Source organism: Lepidothrix coronata, unplaced genomic scaffold, assembly GCF_001604755.1.
Source record: "Lepidothrix coronata isolate B3197 unplaced genomic scaffold, Lepidothrix_coronata-1.0 Scaffold61, whole genome shotgun sequence".
Classification (NCBI taxonomy): domain Eukaryota; kingdom Metazoa; phylum Chordata; class Aves; order Passeriformes; family Pipridae; genus Lepidothrix; species Lepidothrix coronata.
Window position 1 is genome coordinate 172,117 of NW_016690241.1, and position 25,604 is coordinate 197,720.

The following is a 25,604-nucleotide window of genomic DNA, read 5'->3' on the forward strand; positions in this document are numbered from 1 at the left end:
TCCGAGTGAGTGCTAGTGGTCTCGGAACATCACTATCCAAATGGCATCCGCTCCCGTCACCTCTACACAACTTGTCGATGCTCCTAGTGTTACCTTTCAAGCCAACAGAAAGAAACATTGTCTACTCTCCACTACCTGGTTAATTAGTTTACAAAGGGGTCTAAAAGAACTAGGCTCAGGATAACCTTGTGGTTTTAGCTTTAGTTGGAAATACAAGTAAAACAAGTGAAGAATCTCAACAGAGACTAGGAGTAAAGCAAGAGAGGTCCTGGTTGAGGTCTCTTTACCTGGGATGGACACAAGGCACATGGAGGTTATTATGAAAGGAGACAATATCAAGAAGCCTGAGGTCCTGCGGCTGCTAGGAACTGCTGAGGTCTGAACATAGACTGAGATAAAGGCTCAGTCATTCCTGGTAATGAAAAGGCACCGCAGGAATTTTATGTTGGCATCTTACAGTTAGTAACAAGGCAAGCCCAGGCACAGATTTTCAGACTTTGGCAGTGTCATGAGTGATTCTTCTGCACAAGAAGAGCTGCCGAACCATTTCTAGCACTGCTCATCCAGAGCAAACAAACTCCTTGCAGTTCTCAGGCAGGAGAGCCCTTGGCTGGATGCTGTACTGATGCTGAAGGAGAAACAATTTACAGCAGGTACAGGCAAAAAATGTCTTCATAGAAAGAGACTGCATAAGGACTTTAAAGAAGTACTATATACTCTCTGAACAGCTGAACTCTCACGATTCCCTCTAGGTGGTACATTTCTGTACATGTTTTTCTTATCTTGCATTTAACTCATTCGAGGTATCAAAGTGACTGTAATAGAGTTGTACCTTAGGTTAGAATACAGACAAAATTCATAAAGGAGATGCAACTATCCAAGCAGATTTAAGAGGACAGGCAGAAGCAGGGAGAGTGGGGAAGGACTGGGGTGTAGAAATCATCACAAGGTATTTTGGAGAATTTCTTTTGTCATTAGTCTCTTAAGAGACCCTTTGTTGTAAGAAACATCCACATAATATAAAGATAATATGATGGCATATTCTGTCCATGAACTTCAGTTCTTGAGGATATACAGATGCAGAAGAATTAACTGGAGATAGAGTGGTCTTGGCAGAGTTAATCACTGAGCTCCTTGCTAAGTGTGTGCTGGGAAGCATGGGCCTAGCAAGGTGAACAGCCATAGCTGTAATAACCAAAGGATGATCCTCGAGGCAGGGGAGCTGAAGCAAAGGGATTTGGTTTTGTTAGAAAGCCAGCATGACAAATCGATAAGAGGGCATGGAGAGACAGCAGCAGGGTATAGGAACTGCAGTCTTGCTCCTTCCCAGTCGAAGGTTTCCATCTGCTTGGGTCAAGCAAGGTTTGCTCCTAGAAAGGAAAACCCAAGACTCAGGATCGAGGGATCTGTGTTATAACTACAAAGGAGGCCTGGCTGTTCTCTGTCTGCTGACAATCTGTTTTGTTTTGGAAGACTGAATGTGTTGCTGCACACACTTTCTGATAACAAGAGAGAAACTTCCCACAGGGTACTAGATAAGGTTGACCCCTCAGGAGGATTTGCCACGTAAGACCCAGTTGCTGATGCCTATGGAGCCAAACTGACCCTGGCAGGGCGGCAGGGTCTTTTACTGAGTAAACTACAAGGAAAAAATGCACTTTAGCAGCAGCAGCAGCACACAAGGTATAGCCTGCCTGACAATCCGTGACGAAACTAGAAGAGCAACACGTCCCAGGGTTTGTGCTGGTGTGGCCTCTTATTAATGTACACTCCTGAACTTTATATTCAAAGTGATCAACTTCTTATAGACAGAAGTTTTTTTCCCACCAAATATATTTGGTTGAAGTGGTTTTTCTCTTGAGAATAAAAGTTTAAGAGCAGAAGAGGCTAAAAATTCTGTCCTGCCACCAATACTGTGTCCTTTAATCCTGAGCCTTCCCTCAGCATCTGCAACAGTCAGAAGAGACGGCAACAAATTTAGGCAATGAATGCTGGAAAACATGCTCCATGACCTAGAACTCAGATCTTACAGCATTCATGGTTTGCAGTTTGCATGGTGCTTTGTGGTGCTGTTTTCATTTTTGCCACACTTACGGGTTAAACTTCTGTTCATGATTAAGGACCCCAACCTCTCCCCCTCACACACATACTTACTATGAGACCAAGTGAGCATTAGTGTATCTGTACGTCTGCAGGTCAAATGGGCTCCTAATCCAGATAATCCGTGCAGTGTGATTGGCTACAGTGCTGTAGAAATCCTTTAATTTTCATTCTCTTGCTACTGCTGACAGTCAGGGTTTTGTTGATAAATTAGCAGGAAAGTAATGGATGCAGGTGGATTAGAATACCTAGTTTTGCATGTGGCAGCATCAGACTCTCAAAAATAAATACACATTAAGAAAGCAGGAAATATATAATTATTAAAACAGAGCAGCTGTTTCTTAAAAAAATGGTGTCTTAGAACTGCAGCATAGAGGCAAAAGCATGATACAGAAGAGGAATACTTTGTTCTCAAATGTGGATGATTCCTCTCCATTTTTTGGACATCTAACCCAGCCTTTCCTCACAGACCAGCCCCATGACTCTCCTTCATAGCCTCTGTGGGATGTACACTGACTTGCTCCCCAGCCGAGGCAGTTGACTTAAGTAACCTCAAGACAACCCTGGGCAATGCAAAACTTACACAAGGCCTCCCCACAACCTGACCTGAGCGCTTCCCTTTCTTGAGGTGATAGCTTGTTATGAAGCCAAAAATCCCTGAAAAGCAGGTAATGCCCTAAAGGCTACTTCCAAATGCAGATTCAGAGTGCTGCCTTTGCTATAGAAACAAGACCTCAGCCACCATGGGCAGCAAGGGAGATAATCGCCAGTCTGTCGGCCAAAACAAGATGGGGGGAGGAAATCAAGTTGTGGAACAGAAAAAGTATTTCCTCTGCTACAGCTCTACAGTAATAAACCTGGAGCTATTTTAAAAACAAAATAAAGGAAACCTTAAACTCCACCCCCCACCAGACTCCAGGCAACAGCTTATTGGACTTTGACAGACTAAAGTTGTGGACCAGAGAAAGCAATAAACTGAGCAGGTTTGCTCCCTCTCTCAAGAGCTTGCTGCAGCCTTCCTGATGGCTATGCCCATTCAGGCTGAGAAACTCACTGCTGACACTCTTCTGTCATCTGGCCCCAACAGTTTCTTAAACAGGGGCACAAACAAAAACAAAATCTTCTTATCCAAAATTCTGGCACCTGCCTGGGTGGCAGAGGGAGATGGCTGTCAGGAGCATCCAGGGTGAGCATGAGAAGCCTTCAATTAAGCAGCTTTACAAACTGAGCTACAGCAAGCAGGAATGAGGAACAGCGAGGAAAACAAAACCAAAAAGAAAGGTTAATTCAGCCTCATGGACTCCTGCAACTCTTTTCCTTTACTTCCGTGTAGTGAGAAGATAGTTTCCATTTAAAGCTGTGGACAGTATACTTTAAGGTCTAGTCAACACAGCTTTATTATGCTTTTTGGGATGGGGTGGTTACACAGCATTTCCAACAGACTGAAAGAGATCTGCCATAATAGGGTATTTTGGGGTCAGAGCCCCTGTGTTTCACAGGGTGAAGGAAATTGCACCACACGACAGTTGGGAGGGAAGGAAAAAGCAGGGTACAGAAAATATGAAGCAAAAAACATGTGAAGGGAGGGAAAAAGTGAAAGAAATACAGGAAGAACCGGAGAAGAGTACCTAATTCAAAGAAAATAGGAATGAAATTGCCTTGTCTTACAGGGGAGGACAGGAGTTCCAATTTCAGCTAGGATGTCCTCCAAGTGGAATAGGCAAAAACTGGTGTTAAAAAAATGAGGCAAAGGGGAGGACTCAGAGACACAGTTGTTTGTGAAAAAAGTTAAAAGCATTCAAGTGTTCCTCATATTAAAAAAAATGAATTGGTTTAAAAACACAGGTATATTTGTTAGCTACTGGTTTAGTTATTTTGATGGAATCTCTTGGAGACTCTACAAACCTCATGGAGATAAAAAGCTTATGTTGGTCTCAGTTTGACTGCTATATTCAAAAAAAGTAAAAATTCTTAAAAGAACGAGAGCAAAAAGGAAATGAGACAATTAAACTTAAAAAGCCCCTATTTTATCCCACATATTTGTAAGGGGGCAAAAGAAACCTTATTTAGAAGGACTCATAAAAGACTACTCTCATTTCACTGAAATATCTAGAATTACAGTAGTAAATAACATACTTGAGAAAATTTTTGGAGGAGAGAAAAGTCTTCCAGTGTTTTTGAAAATGTGGGGAGGCAGGCTAAGCAGGACAACAGATCCATTTCTAATTACTAAGAGTTGGAGGGGTACCAATGCTCACAGCATCCTAGAAATGTAATCTCTCATATCAGTTTGCTTCTTTAAGGCATCATCTTAACACAATTTCCTGGGCAATACTAAGCTGCAGGACCAAGCAGACTCGCCTTTAACCTACAGACTGAGAAGTTTTGTATTTCCCATGTGGTATTTCAAAACCCAAGGTGTCCCACATGTGCATTCAGTCCCCTAAAATAATTTGAGTTTCCTCCCCAGTGCTACGTTCTTCACATGTGGCTTCAGAAGATAAGTAACACTTTCAGTCTCAAAGTCCTTTTTAAAATTCACCTCTTGTTCAATACTTACAGCATTATATATAGTGAAAAATATGTTGATTAGCAACTCCTGCTACAGGAGAGAAAGCCCCTAAAGAGGTGGAACCTAAGAACAAAGGTGGAGAACAAAAGCCCCCCCTTCTCCCAATTTGTCTGCCCACATACCAAAGATCAAAAGAGCTCTGGGAAGCTTGTGCATAATCTACATACTTTGTGACCTTATTACAATCAAATTCCCCCTGCAGGCATGGCTGCTGTGTATATATGCACACGCTGTAAATACACAAGTGAGTCTGTGGATGTTTGCCAAGTCACTTGCTCGTGCACTGAGTTTGCTTACTTTTAACAATGCTGAGGCCAAAGAAGTGAGGCTCTTTAATCTTCACTAAATCACAAACTTGCTGAAAGAGCTCCTGTCCAGTGGCTTTGACCTGAAAGACACAACAAATCCAACATTACAGATGGCTCATGCACCTGGATAGAGCAACTCTTCTTTATGTTGGCCAATACATTTTTCGGTACCCTAGCAAAAAACCCAAATACAACCACCCCACAGAAAATGCTTTGTTTTCAGTACTATTATAGAATAATAATCAGTAATAAGTACAGAAATGAAAATACTGCTCTCTTGCAGATTTTGTTTTGAGAGGTTAAGAGAAAAAAAATTGAAAATTTTCATTCAGATCTAGAAACAAAAGTACACAAAGAAACACAATACTGTGGTTTGAAATGAAATAGCTCGTAGGTTAGAGATGAGGTTGCTCTGTAACCCACACAGAAGAGCTTGTTCTGTCTCCTGCTGACTTCTGGTTACACAGTCATTAACATCTTCATCTTCTGCTGCTGTCACAAACAGCCTTTAAGCTCTTGCCCATTTCCATGCACATTGAGACTTTCCAATACCCCTGCCTCCCATAATGCTGTGCATGCACTGAGGAAGCACTGGGAAAACAGAGCTGCCAGCACACGCTCCTGCAGGGGACCAGAGACTGGGCAGTACTTGTAACCATGGCACAGGCCATGGGAGCACCATGGCACTGCAGCATGGCTCCTGAGTAAATCTGCTAGCTGGGCTGCTTGGAGCACAGGCTCCTCCAGAAAGAGTGAGACTCTGGCTAACTGCATGTGCAGACCTGGATATGTACTATGACTGGAAGGTTTCCCCACTAAACATCCCCTCATCTATAGCCTCATTTCTCCCTGCCCCACTGCACCAACCCAGAAGCACTGACAAACCAAAGGCACAAACAGAAACCCCCCAACCCACAGAGGCCTAGGGGAAGGAGATCTGAGCAAAAGCAGATGGGGAGAGCAGAACAACACTGACAGACAACCTCAGCTAAGGCCATGGTGCAGCCAGCTGCAAAATGGGCCGGGCCCTCAATTTCATTACCCACTGCTCGATCATGCTGATCAGCAGCAGCAGGAGCAGCCATCCTGAGGGGTATAATGCAGGGCTACCTTCAGAGAAACAAAGATGACAGGGCAGAAGTTGACTGCTTAACTCTCCTACAAACCAAACACCATCCTAATTCTTCAAACTCTTTTAGGGTAGGTGTGCCACACTCCTCAGAAACTGGCTTGCGCTCCCCTCCCTGCCCCAGGATGTACCATGTCACTAGACAAGGACAATGGGAAACAGGAGGTCATTTAAGTACTCATTTTCTTCTACTTGACAAGGCATCACTAGCCAGACACTCACTACTGTTTCATCAGGAGCTTTGAAGCCTGCACTACACCAATGCAAACACGTGTGTGCTTTGTGAAGGGAGGAGGTAGGGCACAGTTCCAATAAGACCCAAACCCACATCTGGGTCTTATCACAACTCTCCACATGAGACTGCACCGTTACAGTCTCACTCCTAAATGCAGTATTTGCTCAGCCACCAAGTACACACATTTGGAAGGGAAAGTTAGGCACAGATCAGTCTCCTTTCCCAAGAAAACAAGCTCTGAGCATGTTGTTCTACCTGGGAAGGACTTACTAAGAAAGATCTACCTCTAGCCAGAATAGTTAATGGGTATACAAGAGTCACTGGCAGCACGGGACTGTCTCTCTAAATGCTATATGATGAGATGAATTTTCTAAGTGGCATGCTTTCACACCTAAGGAAAGAAAAACCTGCTTTATGATACTTAGTTCTAGGGAATAAGCACTTCAATGTTTTGTGACATTCAGCTCTAAACAGTGATTTAAGTAGATTTCTTGAACAGCAGGTATGTGACTACCACCTTGTCCGTTCTCCTCTTAGCACTTGCTTTCTGTATCAAGTTTTACTCCCTACCTTCAAGGCTATGCAATACCAATTACATTTGAAATTGTTGTCCCCTCCTCCTGCTTTTCCTTCTGCTCAAAGCAACTAATATTTCCCTTTGCATTTTTCATCTGGACGCTTCTCTTTGGACTTTCCTCATTTGCATGGGATTCCTGTGCCAGCCTCCATCCCAGAAATGCCATGAATCATTCCTTCCACTGATACTCAGCATTGCCCCATGTCAAACTCAGGGCTTCTTTTCACAAAAATTTAGTCCGAAGTGAAGTCAAGTGCAAGTTTACAGAAGGTAACTGCTACTCCAAGGTCATTCTGTGTACATTCATATGCATTAGTTATCTATCTCTATTCTTCTTGGTCCATATGCTTTGAAACATCAGTTCTTCTGCTCACAGAACCACTGAAAGACTTCAGAGCTATGCTTGCCATTTACCAACATACAGGACCTCACCAGACTTCCTCCCCTCCAAAAATTTGTTCATGCTCCCACCCTTACTCTGTCAGCTAGGCAAGGTACAGCATCTGCTGTGGCTGCTCCTGAACTACCCAAACACAAGTGGAGTGGTTGCCTGCCCTGCTCTCCTCACTGGCAGCTGAACCTTTGCTAGCATACATCTCTCCTTCCTTCAGCTGCTACCATCCCAAAAAATTTTAAGAAATCTACTCAATATTGATCATAAAAACTAGTTGATATTGACCAACAGGTTCAAAAGTGTTGATGAGATAAGCCACAATGCTGTCAAGACAAACAAAACTGAACGAATTGGATACCAGTACAAGATCTTTGGTACAACTGATATGACTTTTGGTTGCACCATTCTCACTCACAGCCTGCTCAAGCTCCTTGGTGCTCACATGCCATCTCCCCACTGGGGCTGCCTGGAACAAGGCAGACTGCTTTGCTCTGTGCTCTGATGTCCATTCTCCTAAGCAGAAATCTCTCACTTTGCCTTGTCATCCTCAGGGCAGCCAGTCAGCTGCAGCACTCACTAGTGGGTGCCCACTTAGAGGCACTGCTCTGCCTCTCCTCATGTTCACAGTTGGCCCCAGGAAGACAGTTTTCCTCCTCACTATCCCCTCAAATTCATTGTGCTTTCAGAAAGATGGATGCCAAAGTTAATTAAGAGATACTTGATTTAGAAGGAAGAGAATTTAAAATGGCTCCTGCTCTTCTCTCTTCAACAACACTATCTGTGAAGGGCGTAAAACAAATTCATTTTAAAGAGCAGGCTTCAGTCTGTATGTGACCACATAAAACACATAGGTAAACTCTTATCTGGAAGGGTGGAATTTATATGGCAGAGGGGAGAGAGGAATTACCTGCATAAACACTGCGCTTATCAGGGGAAGGATCTATAATTTATTCTGCTGGAAGGATAACCATTCCTACCTACCTCACTGAGCTGCAAGCTTGTTTAGTATTTGCATTCCACTCTGAAGAGGTTAAAAGGCTTTGGAAATCTTTAGTAGTGGCATTATTATTCTAATAAATGCACAAAGTATCATCTGTGGTTGTGCTAATTAAATTTGGGTTCTACCAACATCACTAGAAAATTGCCTTGATGTTTCTTTAAAAAAGAAAGATCTCTCCAGCTGTGAAATCTTAATTTTTGTTGTTGTTTTGAAGGGGTATTGTGGTAAAGTCAGAAGCCAAATGAAAAGCTGTTTTTGGTGACTTGCCCAGCTGTAACAGGTCATGTTTCACTCTCTATGCAATTAGGACACAACTGTGTGTTGAGGTATCATGTTTTGGCCCAGGCAGCTATTCCCTCTCACATGCAGGCATCTCCAAGTACACACTTTCCCAACTTCCCAGCCACAAAAGAAAAGGGCAGCAGAAACCATGATGGTGCATGTCTTTAAAAAGGAATACAAAGGAGTGCTGTGGCAGGGATGCCTCTGTGGGACAAAATGGTGATGCTCAAGGCACTCTAGCTCTTTGGAGGGGCAGGCACTCAATGCAACACACCATTTCTTATGCTTATTAAATAACCTGGGGGTATTAAAAAAGACATGTAGATGTAGCATTTAGGGAGCTGGTTTAGTGGTGAACTTGGCAGTGCAATGTTTATGGTCAGACTCGATCTTAAGGACCTTTCTCACTCTAAATTGATTTGATGATAAACTGCAGGTATTTGGGGTTTACCAGAGCACAAGCCAGTGGTGAAGGAACAGCTGCATGCTCAATCTGGGCACAGGCACAGAGAGAAGCAGTGACAATATCAGCCCTGCTGGCACACTGCCCTCCTGCATGCCAGTCTGCAGCTTCCCCACAGCAAGACAGCTCCACTATCTCACATCTTCAGCCTCCGTGATAAAAGCTGTAAGAAGGTGAGATTTAGGATCAGATGCAACAGACCATTACCCAGGCCTGTGCACCTGCCACCAGGAACTTAATTAAATCATCATTTTGTGGCTTGCACAAAAGCCAGCAGATTGCAGAAGCCTTCTGGGACAGTGGATGGGTTGGATTTGAACCAGTAACCTAGAAGCAGAGTGTCCCAGATTTTGCTGTTAAAGCTTTATTCCATCCAGCCCTTGAGGCTGTTTCAGTTAAGGACACTACACTTATACACAGCAGGTAGGAAAATTCCGACATGGATTTTGAAGATTGGCACGCATAATTTCAAAAGCTGCTGTTTCAATCAAGTGCTTAAAATAACAGTTCACCTCAACTGTCTTCTCCCCTTCCTCATCCCAGAGGGGGGTAAAACCTACCCAAAACAAAGCAAAATCTCCCCAGCTCACACGCGAGTGCAAGCACACGCTCACAAGAGAGCACTTATCTTTGAGGCTACCTTGTCCTCTGAACGTGAAGTGCCTCTTGTCAGCTCAGTTTCTCACAAGTTCAAGGAGCAGCCAGCAGTGCACAAAGAGGCACCGTGCTGTGGCAGACACTATGCAACCCTGGGCTGCCAGCTGATTCACCTTGTTCACCTTGTGCACACTCTGAGACGTTCAAAGCAGAGATCAAAGAAGTGAAGCAACTTACCTCTAGTTTTTTGTGTGCACAGTACTCAAAGGAGGCAAAAAAAGCCCACCTTCAGTGGCTGTTTACTCTGCCTTGGAAGCTTTGAAAGGATCTGTGGGCTATCAAAACCAGCGATAGCTAAAATGCCAGAGTAAACAGTCATGTGTTGGGCACACTTGCCAAATCATCAAGGCATTTCAGGTTCAATTTTTCAAAAACTGCTGGAGTATTATGAGTGGCAAAAACACTTAGAGATAATAAAAAGTAAATAACAACAGAAAAAAAGCAGAGGGGACCCCCTATCCTGTAACACAGTTGTGACTTCTAAGGAGTTCTGCAAATAAACTGAAGCTGCCCAATTAGAAAATGGAGCACCAATTACCCTAAGCAGGCTAATAGCCTTTCGGTCAGCAGACCAGCACCAAGCTTTTGGGAGAACAATGGGAGCTAACAAAACTGAACTGTGGCCACAGTGCAGTGACCTCCCAGTCTCCCTCCTGGCCACTCACCCCGACGGCTAGGCTGAGCTGCTCACGGGTGGGCAGGAAGACGCAGACACTCCGGATCTCTGGCTGCATCCTGCCTGTCAGCAGTGCCCTGCTCATGGTGGGCAACTCCACAGGGACCAGGGTCTCCTCTCCAGACGGGTCTCAGGCTCCCTTCATCCCATGCACCTGTTGAAAAGGTGAGAGCATCAGTGCCGTGCTTCTGTCGGCACTGGAAGCAGCTCACAGCATGCATGTGATGGGATGTTTTTCTTCTTGCTGTTTAAAAACAAACAAAGAAAACAACAGTCATCCATTTTCCAGGGCCAGCCAACATTTCCACCAGCATCATAGCACAGACCAGGCAGGTCAACCTTTAAATAGCTTGAAAGTCCCAGGAGAGTGCCATAAAGCAATGAGGTCTCTCTGGAATAACAAACCAGACTCAAGGTTTCCAGACGCATGAAAATGATAAGGCAGGTGACTGCTTCCTGAAAACACCCATGACATGGGGGAGCATCCTGTTCTTCGACCAGGTACCTCACTCTCAGCCAAAGCAGAGATTTCAATGGGCGGAAGACTTCATCTGATCGGTCTTCCCCATCACTCCACCCCTAGTCCCTGGGAAACTGCTGTCTCAAATCCTCTATACCTCAGCTCAGAAGAGGAGGTGGAACACAAACTCCTAAGGCTGAGTCACTGTCAAACACTTTTTGTGAGATAAGCACTACCAACCTCCTCTTGAGGGCTGAGCCCAGATTGCACGAGTATCTTAGAGCTGAAATGAAGATATTAACAGAAATAAGAGATGGAAGTTCTGTTAGCAGCCCTAAGTACGTAGCCAACATCATCTTCTCATTACAGCTAGGTTAGACACAGTCTCCTAAGCAATTTGTGACATTTTATGTACAGTCCTCTCCTCTCATATGCTCTCCAGCATTCCACTCAAGGAAGTATCCTGTGGCACCTGACAAATTCATTGGGAAAGGGAGAGGCTCCTCGAGAGTGGGTTAGGTAAGAACGGCAGCAGAGACCTGAGCCAGCAAGATATCAACCATGGGGTCCACTCCATTGCTGTGCAAGATTTGATGCAAGTCAAACCCCAACCACCCTGAACAAAGCTACCCCAGCATGATTCCCTTTCAACACCTGGACACTCATCACCACCATAGCAGAGGTGCTGCTGGCTGACATCTGCTCACAAATCCCCCCTGCATCCAGGGACGGGCACAGACCCCAGAAAGGGCAGTCAAATGCACTGGCAGTGCTACCCTCTCCCACAACCCACAGCACAGCCCACCTTCAGGGGACAGGCTGTGAAGGGAGGCATGGGCTTTTCCTTCACTCTCCACAATGGATTCAAAGATGAGGGATCATAAGCAGCAAGGAAGCAGGTAATATGCTAACACACAACATACATACACATACATGTACATGCACGTATGCATTACACGTAAGTTTTAAAATCATGTTGTATTTAAAATCATGTTGTATTTAAAATCATGTTTGTCCTGGTTCAGAAGGAAAACACGGCAGAAACAGATTCTTGTGTGGAAGGTGGGAAAAGCAAACTGTCATGGGAAAACAAAGTACAGTACAGAAAACAGAACTTGGTTTTATGCCTCTCCCTTCAACTTCATGCTCAAGCCTTCTTTTTTTTTTTAAAAATCAAATACAGGAAAGATCTACAAGTGTCCTTTCACAAGTATAGAAGCTGTTCCATGCACCTCCTTCCCTGAGCCAGCATATATAATGCTTCTTAACACAGCAATTTTTGATTCAATTTATGTAGAGCATTCCTTATGAGACAGAAGTACATAAAAAGATTGCAGAAGAGGGGATTATTAAAGGCTATAATTATTACTTTTTTCAAAACTGGTATTTAGTTAAACAAGAACTAGGAGTTTTAAAAAGATTGCTCTAAATTATAAGCAAGTGACAAAAACACATTTGACTTTCTGGGACAGGTGACAGCTGTTATTAAATGAAATATTAGGAGAAAAACTCTGATTTATCTTCTCTTATTGATATAATTATACTGGCATGCTCTCTTAGGCTCTGGACTACGCATTATTAATGGCTGTATATAAAGTACAGATGTCTACAGAATAACTTGAGGGCAACAAGTCACCATTATTATTGCCAGCTGATGTCATACATGCCATAAACTTTATCAACAGCATAAAGACCTCAAGCTTTTCTACATAAGGAGGTTTACCTTAATTGTCAAACTGCTGCACTGGCCAGTACACGTTCCCACTTGCAAGGGGAAATCATGGCCAGACACTCATGGGGCTCATACCAGAACTGAAAACAGGATCAAAACAGTGACCATGGAAAACATATGCACACAGTTTCCTGGGGACAACTGAAGAAACTGAATCCCACTTCCCCATAGCCTCCATAAAACAAAGCTTTTGGAAAACTTGTTCTCTGGTCTCATACCTGCTTTGTCCACTTCAATTTTTAAGAGGCCAGCTGTGGACCCTCGGAACAGGGAAGTGAGAAAAGCAGGAGAGAAGGTGTTTTTCTTCTTTTCTTTTAAAACAAATGAGCTTGTGGACCCTGCCACAACAGGTAAGAGGTTGAAAAAGAAATGTCCTTAATCTGAAGGGGGAGGTCAAACACAAGCTCAGCTCAACCTTCTCTTCCTAGAGGTATGTTAGGATGTGATAAAACATAATGAATCATTAACTTGCTATTATTGTGTGTTTACACCTTTAAAAAAAAAAAAAAGAGTTGTGAGTCAAGAGAAACTGCCCAATGAAAACAACTGGCCAGAAGGAATGCTCTTACTTAAACATACACAATTTCAGACTGCCCATATGCCATTCTTTTGTTTACCACTGATTCCAACCTCTTAACCTCAATTAAACCCTAAAAGCTCCAGCAAATGCACTGCAGATGAATTAATAAAAGCTGAAGTCAATCATCGGCCTCTGGGACACCCCACAGGTGGTTTGGTTTTGTTGTGTTGTTGTCTTTTTTTCCAAACTAGCATCACTTCATGTTTTAGCTCCTGCAGAAATGCATTTTGAGACATAATTGCTTGCTCAAAGGCCCAGCAAGTCTATCAATTACAACAGTCAAAAGCAGTATTTATTTGTATTCTTCTGGTATCAGACAGGGGGCTTATTAATGCCCAAAGTGGTGGCACAGCTTATTTAGCAGTGTTTATTTTACCTAAACACACATGCAGTGGAGCTTTGGAAAACATGCCTGTCATTAATTTCAAGCCTTCTCTCGCTAAGCAGTTGAAACACAGCCATAAAAACTCAATTAAATCTTCCTCTCTTCTCTCCACAGACCCTCAAGTTGTCCCCCCGCACAGGGCCAGAACCTCAGCATTCACCGGGTCAAAGCAAGACTGGATGAGGTTTCCTCCAGCAAGACAGACAAGAGCAGCAAAGTCCTCCACAGGAGGAAGAAGAGGAGGAGAACAAGGATAAAGGAACCTGTTTGCTTTGGATATCAGCAAGATGGCTCACAAAACCACTTCATACCCCCTATATACACAATGACAAAAGGATAACCTGCCATCACTGAATTTGGGGCCACACCACAGCCGACCTCTCTGGAAGGTCTCATCCAGACAGCATGTGGGTTCCTGTAACCTTATGAACGTCACTGTATTTTACACATTATTTCATGGGACCACAGCGAATTGGGTCCTAATTCTGATTTCAGCCTTTAGGTATTGCCACAGCCACATCTCAAGGGGATAAAGGGAACAGATGAACGAGTCATCACCTACCAGCTGAGAATAGCAAAACAAGAAAAAACAACAGATAACTCCATGCTTCTCTCACAAACACCTTGAAACATGCTTTGTAAGGTTTATTACAGTAAAATACCTGCTTTTCCTAGAGCGGATAGAGAATGAGCACTGAGCATCTTCCTGATGAAACCTTACCACAGGGACCCTACAGCACCCCATCAAAAATTGTCCAGAAACATTAAGATTCTTCTTAACATTTTCCAGCCATTATCCAGAGATGTCTTAGGCTTCTAAGACAACTAGACTCCCAGGCTGCAGTTTCACAATCAGCTTAGGCAGCTTTAATCAAGGCAGTCCTGCAGCAAGACAGACAGACAACTGCCTGGAAACAAATCTGCCCTTGGCAGCAACCCACATGTGGGCTACTTTGTACTCATGATGAAACACAGATTTAACACCAAGAAGCCCCTCACCTTCCAGGTATTTTGTCCCCTCAGACACACACTGAAGGGCATCAGTACTATCTGCAAAACAGAGTAATAAAGAGCCTGAGTAAATAAAAGATGTCACGATGGCATATATTAGCCTTTCCCAGCAACTTTAAGACCCCACCCACCTCTTTTGACTACCCCGTGCAATGATGAAAGTTTCTCTGGGAAGATGCATCAGTCAGGAGGGAGGGGGGAAAAAAAGTTGCTTGTCAGGGCAGAAAACAAGACTGAAGCTAAACAGCTTTACATCATGGCTGCAGATGATGTGACAAGTGACCAAGAGTCAGGACAACCAGGTCACATCCTGCAGCATATTCCCAGAAACACACTGACTTTTCAAATGCGTCTGTCTCAGCATCGTTCCAGGACTAGCATAACACATCCAAGGGCAAAGATGCCACAAGGACGTAAGGTACCAAATTTGGTATCCACAAACCACTTGGGACACACACCTGCCTTCAAACACTGAGAGCTACTTAGTAGGAAGACCCCATTCAAAGCCACTGAACAAGGCACCTCCCAGTCACTTGAGTACTCTGAAGGACTGGATCCCAGAACTGATGCACTTGCCTATGGACGGATGCAACACTGGCAGCAGGGACAACTGGCTTCAGCCTCCTAATGCGGGAGATACAATTGCAGCAAGGCTTCTGCATCTGCTAACCATAAGTAGGTTAGGTCCGAGCATGGTCCTCTTGAAGGGATGGGATATGGGCCTGGCTCCCACCTTTCCTTCAGGATTTTCAAGAGGTGCAATGCAAGATGCCTTCAAAAACTTCAGGGCTGTGAACCCAAGCAGGTGGGACAGATGGGGAAATCGCTGAGCATTGGTCTTAGGTACCAACCAACCTACTTTTTTCTTTCTTCCTGTACAAGCAGCACTCCCTGGCGACATTGAGCTTGAACAATAGCAAGGCAAATGCTTTCTCATTAGTCTTCTTTGCAGGATTAGACACAGCTCTTAGTTAGGCATGACTGCTCACACTCCCCACCTTTGTGCTATGAAGTTTTCCTGCCTCACATCAAGCAGCGCATGTGAGTGCTAGAACACAAAACATGCTCTTGAGCTCGTAACTCTTCTGCTCTGCATCCCGCACAATGTGGCCGTTGGAAAGAAGGGATCTCCCAAAATCCCTGGACACTCATTCCTGGGATGATGCTGCTATGCTACTCTGTAGGCTGCCCTAGTCCTTAAGCTCAAAGACAGGGATAACTCTCCTTACGTAGGGATGGTAGCATTCTCTGGTAAGTAAAGTAAAACTGACTCATGTTTTTGGGCACACTAACTAGTCCTCAAGGAGAGGAAAAAGGCTTACCAGAGGACAGAGCACCAAAGGAGGTGCTCCTGCAGAGCATGGAAGTACAAGGGCAGGGCAGCACTGGCAGGACCACGGTGGGTGGCTGCCACGCTTCCATCCAGCTCTCCCATGGGATGAAAAAAAGCTCCTCAGCAGTTTGCTCCCTTTGAGGACAGCCTAGCATGACTCACCTGAACTTAATATTTTCCTGAAACCAAAACTGAATTCAGGAATCCTTTGAGAGAAATAGACAAATGAGTATTAAAGACTCTAGGCAAAAAAGGACAAATTAGGATCTCACAGAGATTATGTTTTCCCATCACTTCCAAGTGATGGAAAGTGGCTTTGAATTTTTGTACACAAAACCAGGCAGCCTTTTAAAATATATTATTTTATCAGAAGCATATGCAGAACTTAGCAATGTACATGTTTCAAAGAATGCCCAAATAGTAAAGTCTGCAGCTAGATCATGCAATTCAGGTAAAAGTAGTAGTATGTATCCTATTGCATCTGACTACTGACATGTAGTTTCTCATCATCATGAATCTCTTTACTTCTGCATAACCTATTAATGGACTTGTCTATTGAATGCCAATCACTTATAAGACTTCCTCATACTTCATAAATCAAGCATAGTAATTGAAATTTAAGAGTAAGTAGCACTTTGAGGTATCGACTGGCCCAGGGAAATGCAGAAGCATAAGAAAAAACAGCAAAAATACAGGATAGGGTGTGAGCCAGCCTCAGTATCCATTACACCTCACATGGAGCAGCTGCAGAGGAAGCCTGCTCAAAAGTGCCAAGCTCCATTTTCTCAGCTGGATCACCAACACAGCATCGCATGAGATCTTGAGAAGGTTAAGGGAAGTGAATTGCTTGGATAGCCATTCCGGAACAGCAAGCTTGCCTCGTCTCAGACACACAGACATGTCTCTTTTGAGATGGAGCCTTAGGGAAATCTCATTTAAGTGCACACATATGCAGAGCCAGGAGTGCTGTAAAGACAACGCCAGTAAGGTACAGTACGAAGAACACAAACAGAAGATACTTCAGTTTAGCACTCCAGTGCTTGGCAATTCTGCTACCGTAGTGCAATCTTTAGTACAGAACATTCGTCTTTTCTATCTATGGGAAACAGGAAAGCAAAAGTACAGACACAGTGCTGCTCCAAGTTCTTTAAAATAAGGGAAAGTGAGGTTTCCTTCACAGCCACTGCAACTGTTGGGAAGCTTAGGAAGAGCAGCGAGAGCAGCAGCAAGACCTGTCTCTCTACTGGCAACTCAGAAGAGAAGCACCTTTCTATATCATGCAAATCGCAAATGCAAGAGGTCTCCTGACTCAAAAGCCTATCGGTTAATTCTCCAACTGGAAACATACTCCTTTTTTTTTTTTTTTTTAGTCTACCAAGGCTATAAACAGGGTACCTCCCAAGTGGTTCTAATATACTCTTGCCCCAAGCACAACAGCTGAGAGATAATCTTCTAAAAGCCTGTCTTTGCACAAGTTATTTCACAGCGATAGTATTTTTTTATACTTGACCTAGGCTGGACCAATTTGGAATGGATCTCCAAGACTCCAGAAGTATTTTGCAGAGCCGTCTAAAAAAGTATAAATAAACTCTTCCTTCATTTTCTGTTCTCACCAAGATCTTGTAATAGTTCTACAAGTAAGCAGACTATGAAGCCTTTATTTAAAAAAAAAAAAAGTAATACCTTGAGTTACAGGACCAATAAAGACAGACACGCTTTTTTTATCACAATATATCACATAACAAACTCTTCTGAGCAGGAATAGCTTTACTACCAGCAATAACCAGTAAAAAAAAATTGGCTTACTTCCCCAGAGGAAGGAGAAAGTCCACTGGTGATTTCATGGCTTTTGAATCATCACCTAAATATTCAGACCAACTAGGCAGCTTCTGCATCAGTTTGCTTCTTTTTCCCCCTGAAGTGCACAGCTAGTCTTGAACATATTCAGAGCAGAGAGGAATACTGATTTACATAAAGTGGACAAAAAGAATAGATAAAACTCCACCTGGAACACAGCTTGCCTCTATTACAAGTGTGAAAATGCCAATCTGCCAATACCTTGATAAAATTAACAGCAGGGTCTTTACGATTAGATGCAATTTCAGAGACTGCACACAGCACTGCCAGACATCAACTTCACCAAAGCAATGGGGAAATGGGAAGACACAGACCAAAAAGAAACAGAACAAAAAAAAAGCAAACCAGCTTTAAAGAGAGTGCTGCATTTTTTGAAGTGATACAGAATTGTGAAAAAGAGGAAATAGAGGGGAAAAAAAAGAAAAAGCAAGCATAAAAAATGGTTTAACAAGAAGTAAATTATCTCCTCCTGCAATTCTCCAGGGAGCAGGTCCTCCTTGTCAGAGGATTTTGTTTGGGCCAAGCCCACTGTCTGTCCATGCTCAGGTACCAGCCACGCACGAAGAATTAAGGTATCACTGCTAAAGACCAACAAGATAATCAAGAAGCAGTGCAGTATTACAGGGCTTTCTGCAAGAAAAGAAGTGTAACCCTGGAGCACAATAAGCATGCAAGTCATTTACATTGTCTTGTGTTGCAGGAACAGTAGGGCAAGGACTTTACTACAAAAGCTATCTGATACAAAGCTAACCACTGGATTCATCTGCTTTTTACCTGCAGCGTTGGGAACAGCAGAGTGCTATAGCCTGAGGGCACTATCAACTTTGCTTTTTATAAAAAAAACCAAAAACAAACAAAAAAACTAACAAAAACCCCACAAAAAAAATCACCCACAAAACCCCTAATGACATGGCCCTTACCTGATATCTAAAAACTTCTCTGATTAAAAAAACACTTAGAATGGAAAACCACATGTAAATATAAATGGTGTTCTGTGTCACTGGTGTCTATCCCAGTTTATCATGTTCATATAAACAACAATAATGAAAATTCTAAGGGAAAAAAACCTCTCCAAAGAGCACAGACAGTATTTTTTGGTAAATCACTGAAAATAATCACTACAACTTATGTTCTTCAATAGCATTGTTTAGACTTATCTTTGCTTATATTTGTCTTACTCTTTTTTGTTTTATTCCCTTTTTTTTTCCTTAAGGTGATCTCTGCAAGAAAACTTCCCCTGTTCTTCCCCCCCCCTTTAGATTCCAGTTTCTTCTGATGTGGCATTCCTCATCTGAAGCCAAATCACTGACTACTACACAGACTGTCAACATAACCAGTACTGAAAACAGAACGCTTTGATAAAGAATGTACAACAACTAAATGGAAGGAACAAACAACAGTGAGGCCCACTGAATGTTGTCATTCCAAGTTTACCACGAACAAAATAAAAATTAAAGAAGTTAAATAAATGAATGGGACACCAATGTCCGAACATTGGTTGTGGTTTGTTGCTTTGGGTTTTTTTTTTTAACATTTTTGAAGTATTTATTGTCAGGGCCTGGGCATCATGGCAGTACTCTGAAGAAGGGACAAGGTTCAGAAAACACGTTAGTTTCCTGGTGTGGCGGAAAACCACAGATGTGCATTTTAAATGCCACAGGGGAGTTAACCTGAAAGCCTGTCACTGCCGAACAGCAGGAGAAACATCTCTTGGTGCAGATGATGACGATTTCTCAGCACAGGAAACATAGAGCCTTTCCCCGTAAATCGTTACCAAAAATTCCAAGAAGTGGAGAAACAAAAACGTATGGAGACTTTTTCACTTCTGACGCCCACTCACTTCTGCGCGCACACACCTGCTGGGACACTCATCTCCTCCCTGTCCCGCCCAGAGCAGGCAGACCAAAGTCCCTGGCGGCTGTCAGACCACTCAGACCAGCCCCACGAGATGCCTCCAGCCCCTCGCCCCCGAGGCTGCCCCCGCGGAGGTGCCGACCCAGTGCTGGACCCACGCAGCTCACCTGCCCCAGGTACTGCAGCACGGGGGAACCGGCGGGGCCGTGGCCCTGTCACTCTCCTGCACCTGCGAGGCAGGTGGCAGCCATCCGAGCGCCAGCTGGGACGCGTCCCACACTCGTGCCATCGCGTGGCCCACGGGAGCTCCCTGGGGCCGCAGCCGGCCCCGGTGCCTCCCGTCGCGCAGCCGGTGTACTGCTGGTCCCGCTCAAGCATCACCCCACCACCTAGCACCGGCGAGACCCACCGGCGGCGCCCAGTCCACGACACAGAGGGACTGATGAGTTGTCACGACTCCAAACTCCTCCAGAGCCCCGTCGCCTCCTGTCCTCAGTCTGTGCCTGCCCGCCCCCGCTGCCTCCGTTCGGGAGCCGCAGCCACCATCGCAAAGGGACACCCACGGCGGCGGCTCTGACGGGAAAATCCCCTGATAACGTAACACAACTGGAGACCACTCCGGACGCAGCTCGCACCGCCCTTCAGCCGCAAAGTTGTAAATACACTTTCGCAGCCGCTGCCGCGCGTTGGGACCAACTGCCGCCCGGCGGAGCACGGAGCCTCTCCCGGCTCGGCGGGCAGCGCACATCCGTCCGAGCGCCCTCGCCCGCACCATCCCCTCGCCCCGGGTGGCGGGCGCAGCCAGGCGCTCCGCGGGTCCCGCCGCCCGCAGCCGCACAGCGCCCACGGGCTCCACTGGGACCGCTCCCCGCACCCGGGACCCATCTCCGCCTCCTTTGTCCCCCGGCAGCTCACCGGGACGGCGCCCGCCTCCCTGCTGCCGCAGGGACCTCGGAGGGACACGGGCGCCCCAGGACCCCCCTGCGCCGCTGTCCCGACGGCGGAGCCCGTGCACTTACCGTGGGGTGGCCCCGGCCGCGAAGCTCCGCCGTCCCCTCCGATGCAGCATCCAGCGCACGCCGGAGCCCTGGAGGAGGACCGGCGGTGGGGCGGACCTAGGCGGGGCGGGACACGGGGAGGGGAAAAGAGAGGGCGGGACGGGCGGTGTGTTTGTGTATAGGGGCAGGCACGGGGTTAGCCCCCGTGTGGGCTGGTGACGGGGAGATGCTGGTGGGGCAGGCGCGAGGTTTGGAGACGATGTTCTCGGCGGGTAATCAGTGCACCGCACTGACAGCGATGAAGTCTGCGTAGAGGAAATTGTAATTAAGAGTGATCACAGCAAGTCGCTAGAACTCGGTCCGGATGGCTCTGCCGCGGGCAGGTTGGCTGGGCGGTGCTGGCAGGGGGAGACGGCACAAAGCGTAAGAAGATACAATCGAAGACTTGGGATCAGATCTGGGAAAGCGAGGCGCCCTGAGGGGCACGGGAGTCACCGTGCTCGGGAAGGAGGTGCTTGTGCTGCACACATAGCATAAACCGTCTTGCTTCCCTTGCTTCCCTCCCTCTTCTGTGATATAATTTGTTTTTCTTAATGTAGTAATTTTCTGAAAGAAGGCTGACATCATCTGAAGTTCTGTAGTGTTGCTCCCTGTTCCTCACGAATAGACCATAGCTCAATTTCCCCACATATCCAGTTGCATGTGAGAGTGCAGCCAGCATGGGAACTGGGATGGCAGGGGTCTGTAAGGGGAGCCGGTGGGAAGGCTTTCACACAGTGTTGCACTACTCTGTAGGAAAAGAGTTGAGATTTGCCCATGAGGGATGACAAGAGCAAGCCTGACTTGCTGGAATGATGTGGCCACCTGACAGAGTGAGGGGAAGCAGGGCACCAGATCACTTGTATTTGCTCCCAGTTTTAATTTTGCATTTTAAGTTGGACACGAGACTGGCTAAAATCTCAGCCTTGCTGGTGTGGCTGACAGGGACAACGACTTACCTTTGCCTCTTCCCAGCTGGACTGTAGCAGTGAGGCTGCTCTGTGATACGGGGTGGGGGGGTCATCTCGTCACCAAGCCTTCTCTTCTCCCAACAGTCTTCTGGGAGAAAATACCAGTATCTTAGTCATTATCTGAGCAAATAGGTAGGCACCTCCTTTCAGGAATGGTTCCAGGGCTGTAGGTTCTAGATGAACAGAGTTGATTCCCAGTGGCCAAAGTTAAGTGTTTCATGGTTTGTCCTTTTGTTAAGTCCAGCCTGATTTATGCAGTTACCCTCTCAGCATGCCAGTGGTTTCTAATGCTTTTCTGAGCTGCCTAACACATGGTTTCATGGGCAGCTGTGCTGTCAAGACAGCTTCCCTCTGTCCATAGAAAGATGTCTCACTGTCCTCTTGTTTTTATTCCTTGCTGTCTTTTGTCTCCTTCATTCCCTTTGCTCATGGCGGTAGCACCTTCTTTGAGCCAGTGCTGGAGCATTTCAGACTGCTAAACTGGTCAGTCTCACTAAATGGACTGAAAATTCCAGATTTTTTTGCTGGAAGAGTGGTCTGTCATATTGGTGAATTAGATTGTCTTATGGAGTGGTCCAGCCAGTGCTGGAGTTAGCATCTTGTAATAGCACTTACATTTCCTCACTTACTTTCTGGCATGGATTGCAGGATTAAATGCAAAGGCGTAGAATCTAGTGCCCAAGTGTAGGCTCTGTTGTTGAACATGTTCTTATTTAACCTGCCCACTACCATGTATAAAGCCTCCAGCAGAGCCATCATAGTACTCTGGTCACAGCAGGACTTTCTGTCATGCTCTGACAGCTAGTGGAGAACTTGAAATGTTAGCAAACAGCTCTGAACAGTTGCTGCGTGCTTCTGGGTTTTGATCATTTGAAAAAGAAAATGTTAGAGTAGCTTAAAAACTCATGGCTCGAGTTTCTGTGATAGGGTCCTTTAGCTATGACAAGAGGAAAGCACCACATCTAGGCTGCTAAGACAGGGGTGTGCTTCTCGGCATGCCACATTTGCCTTCTGTCCTCATCATTTGCACCAGAAACCTTAGGGCTATTACCTTAGGGCTATTTCCTTCCCACAGAACCTGAGCTGGAGAGTAAGAAAAGTGTGGGTCATGTGCAGGTGATGCTCCCAGTGCAGACATGATCAGAAGGGAATATAGTACAGAATGTCAGGTCTGATTACCTTAATTGGAAGTATAGCAATTATCCTGCATAGCTGGTCTCATAGGATTGGCAGACCTTGTGTGTCTCCCTGGAGAAAACAAACTGCATTTTGAGAAACATCAGAACTGCAGGAAAATGGAGATAATGTCAGCCTGTTTGTTTTGGAAGAAGACATCAAAGTGTTGGAGACTGAAGGTATCTGTGTTCCAAGGAAATACCGCTGCAAGTTTTCAAAGGGTCAGCTTCAGCTGTCTTTCTTGCAGTGCAGATAAGCAGTTTCATCCAGCTTGCTCTGTAAAGTGGAAGCTGGAGAGGAGGATTTGTGGAATGGTTCTTATAAACCAGGTGTCTTTAGAAAATAGAGCCCCTTTTGTAAACTCTCATGCGGAGTTATGCTGGAGTCAGAGGGACCCCATGCAAAAATAAAATTTTGCATAAGCAGATGTCTTCACTCATGGTCTTGTCTGCATTGCACATAGACATAAAGATTTTCTAGTGCAAAAGGGAAAGCTGGGGTTTGCCTTCTCTGTCTTAGAAAAAGTATCCCTTTCCTTTTCTTACAATAATTATCGCAATGTGTATAGGAGATAATTTTGTTGCTAGTATTTATTGTCTAGTTCACAGGCAGCACCTAAGCTTGGAGAGAAATGGGTTGTTTGTAGAGTTTGCAAACAAAAGGAGTTTTCACTAATGATGTCGGGGAGCTGAAGCTGGCTTCAAGCTGTTCAAGTCATGAGAGGATGACTCAGAAGTCAGAAATTTGAGGCATTCCTATGTCGAGCGTTTAATCAACAGGCAAAGCATTGGGAGGTAAGCAGAGGAAATCAATGGCAAATCAAAGAAGAATAGGTCAGCTATTCATTAGAGAAAGGATTGATCTCAGGGATATTAACAGAAAGAAGGGCATGAAATGAATCCTAAAGAAAGTTTGAACTAACTGTGGCTGCCATAAGCTGGCAGTCAGGGAGCCTTAAAAAAATTACTTGACTATCTTGCATAAAAGGCTATTTGCAGAACCCTGCATTCTCAAAGTGAGATTTAACCAGCTGCACATGCTACAGAGACCTTCCAGCCATAATGCAGCTCTTGCAGGAGTAATAATTATTTGTGTATATTTGTCATTGTTTATACAGTCATCATAGATATTACACATGAAATGATAATAATCTGCTTTCTGTTAGCATACATGCTGAAGCAAAATCTTATTTGGTGATGTTTTCAGTGCATGTTAGAGCTTGATTTTGCCGGCTCTTGCCTTGTTCCTAGAAAATCATTGATAGCCTCAGTGGGACTATTCATCATCCTTGGGCTTTCATGTTGCAAAAGCAGGTTTAATTTTGAGCTCTGGGGTAGTGATTTTTTTTTTAAAAATCTTTAAAATATCAAACTTATCTAAAATAGCGTGCAAACAATAAAAAAATACTTATAAAGTTGTAGGGTGGCTTACATGCTATTAACAGTATTGGTTACATTATTGGTAATAATTAGCCATTATTATAGCAAAAGCCATATACAAGGTATAGGTATAATTGGTGAGGTTTAAGACCTCAGTTTACATTAAATAGAAATCAAATGTTTGTTGTGCTGATCATTGACCACCTTACACTGCAAGTGAGGCCAAGGTACAGATCTGAAGCCATACAGTGCTTGTGGGCACTTGAGCGATGGCTCCTCTGCCAAGGATGTGCCATGTACTGCAAAGGTGTGAGAGACTTGACTTTATACCCTGTTTTCTCTGGTGCCATATATGGCACTGTGTATTATATCTTTCATTCCAGAGGACCCTGGTGTGCTTCTTTGATAAGTTCTTTCATTTCACATTAAAACAGAGACACCTTCAGGTAGTAAGGGAACAGCTGCATAACGCTCCATCAGCAACCTTTGGAAACCAGGTGGGGAATCTGGGTAGGGAGAATGTGTTCATAAATCAAATTTGGCCCTCGAGCACAGAGGCTGTAATTCGTACCCTTGGCAGAGTTTCTGTGGGACTGCATTTACTAAAATGGTCACAAGCTTCATTTTACTTCTAAAGAGAAACAGAAAAACTCTCAGTAACACTAAACCATTTAGCATCATTATAGGCTCATGATTTTATTCTAACTCTGACCAAATTCCTGGGGCCCTTGTTTTCAAAATTTCCTAGCCCAAGCTCTAGTCAAGCGCAAACCTGCATTCATTACAGAGCCTCCTGAGACCCCAGCTAGTGGTGGCACAGTGCTGGCTATGAGTTTAAGTCACGTTCTCTCTGACAGGACCCATTTCACATACGTTTGCCTATACAGGTGCTCTGGCAGCTTGGTATCTGTAGCTAAATACACAAAGTGCATAAGGTGCTGGTATGTCCCTTTCTGGGGACAGGAGTTGTGTGCTGATTTCACCATACACTGCTGTTCAAATCGTGAAGGTTTGGTTACTTTCAGACAACTTTGAAACCATGCCAGAGCTGTTAAATCCCTGCCCAGGGTTTCTCAGTGCTTGTCATGTCTGTGCTAGGCTTCAAGCACAATACTAAAATAATGTCCTCTGCATGGCAAACATATTCATTCAAACATTGTCATTCACTGCTTAATAAAGAATTCTTTCCGGCTGTCTGTTCCCTGCAAGTTTTCCTCTCTCAGCCCCTAAGGACAACAGTCCTGCCAAAGCGGTACCTTGCAAAGGAGTAAATGGCCTCTGCTGTCTCTGAAGATGGGTTTCACAAGGGCTTTTCACTTCATTTTACTTCCTTTCAGCTATGTGCTTATTTTTGCTCTGTAATATAATTACTGTCTGTAATATAATTTTCCTATTTTTAACTTTTTCTCTCTGTCTGACTTACATATTTTTAATAT

The 25,604-nt window shown here is 44.6% G+C and overlaps 2 protein-coding genes across 2 annotated transcripts in view; one reads left to right on the top strand and one right to left on the bottom strand.

Annotated features, from left to right (window-relative positions):
• The window catches only part of FRMD1 (FERM domain containing 1), a 41,418-nt gene extending 20,749 nt beyond the window's left edge, over positions 1-20,669 (bottom strand). Inside the window, exons 1-3 of the mRNA XM_017817435.1 lie at positions 20,625-20,669; positions 10,383-10,547; positions 4,970-5,060 (exon numbers count right to left, since the gene is read on the bottom strand). Coding sequence (XP_017672924.1) covers positions 4,970-5,060; positions 10,383-10,478 — 187 coding nt within the window. The 5' untranslated portion in view covers positions 10,479-10,547; positions 20,625-20,669. The remainder of the gene's footprint in view (positions 1-4,969; positions 5,061-10,382; positions 10,548-20,624) is intronic.
• On the top strand, positions 19,559-20,724 carry LOC108498567 (proline-rich protein 2-like). The gene is made up of 2 exons (XM_017817439.1): positions 19,559-19,936; positions 19,999-20,724. Exons 1-2 carry the CDS (start codon positions 19,559-19,561, stop codon positions 20,722-20,724), a joined length of 1,104 nt encoding a protein of 367 aa, XP_017672928.1.
• Positions 20,725-25,604: the final 4,880 nt, after the last annotated feature.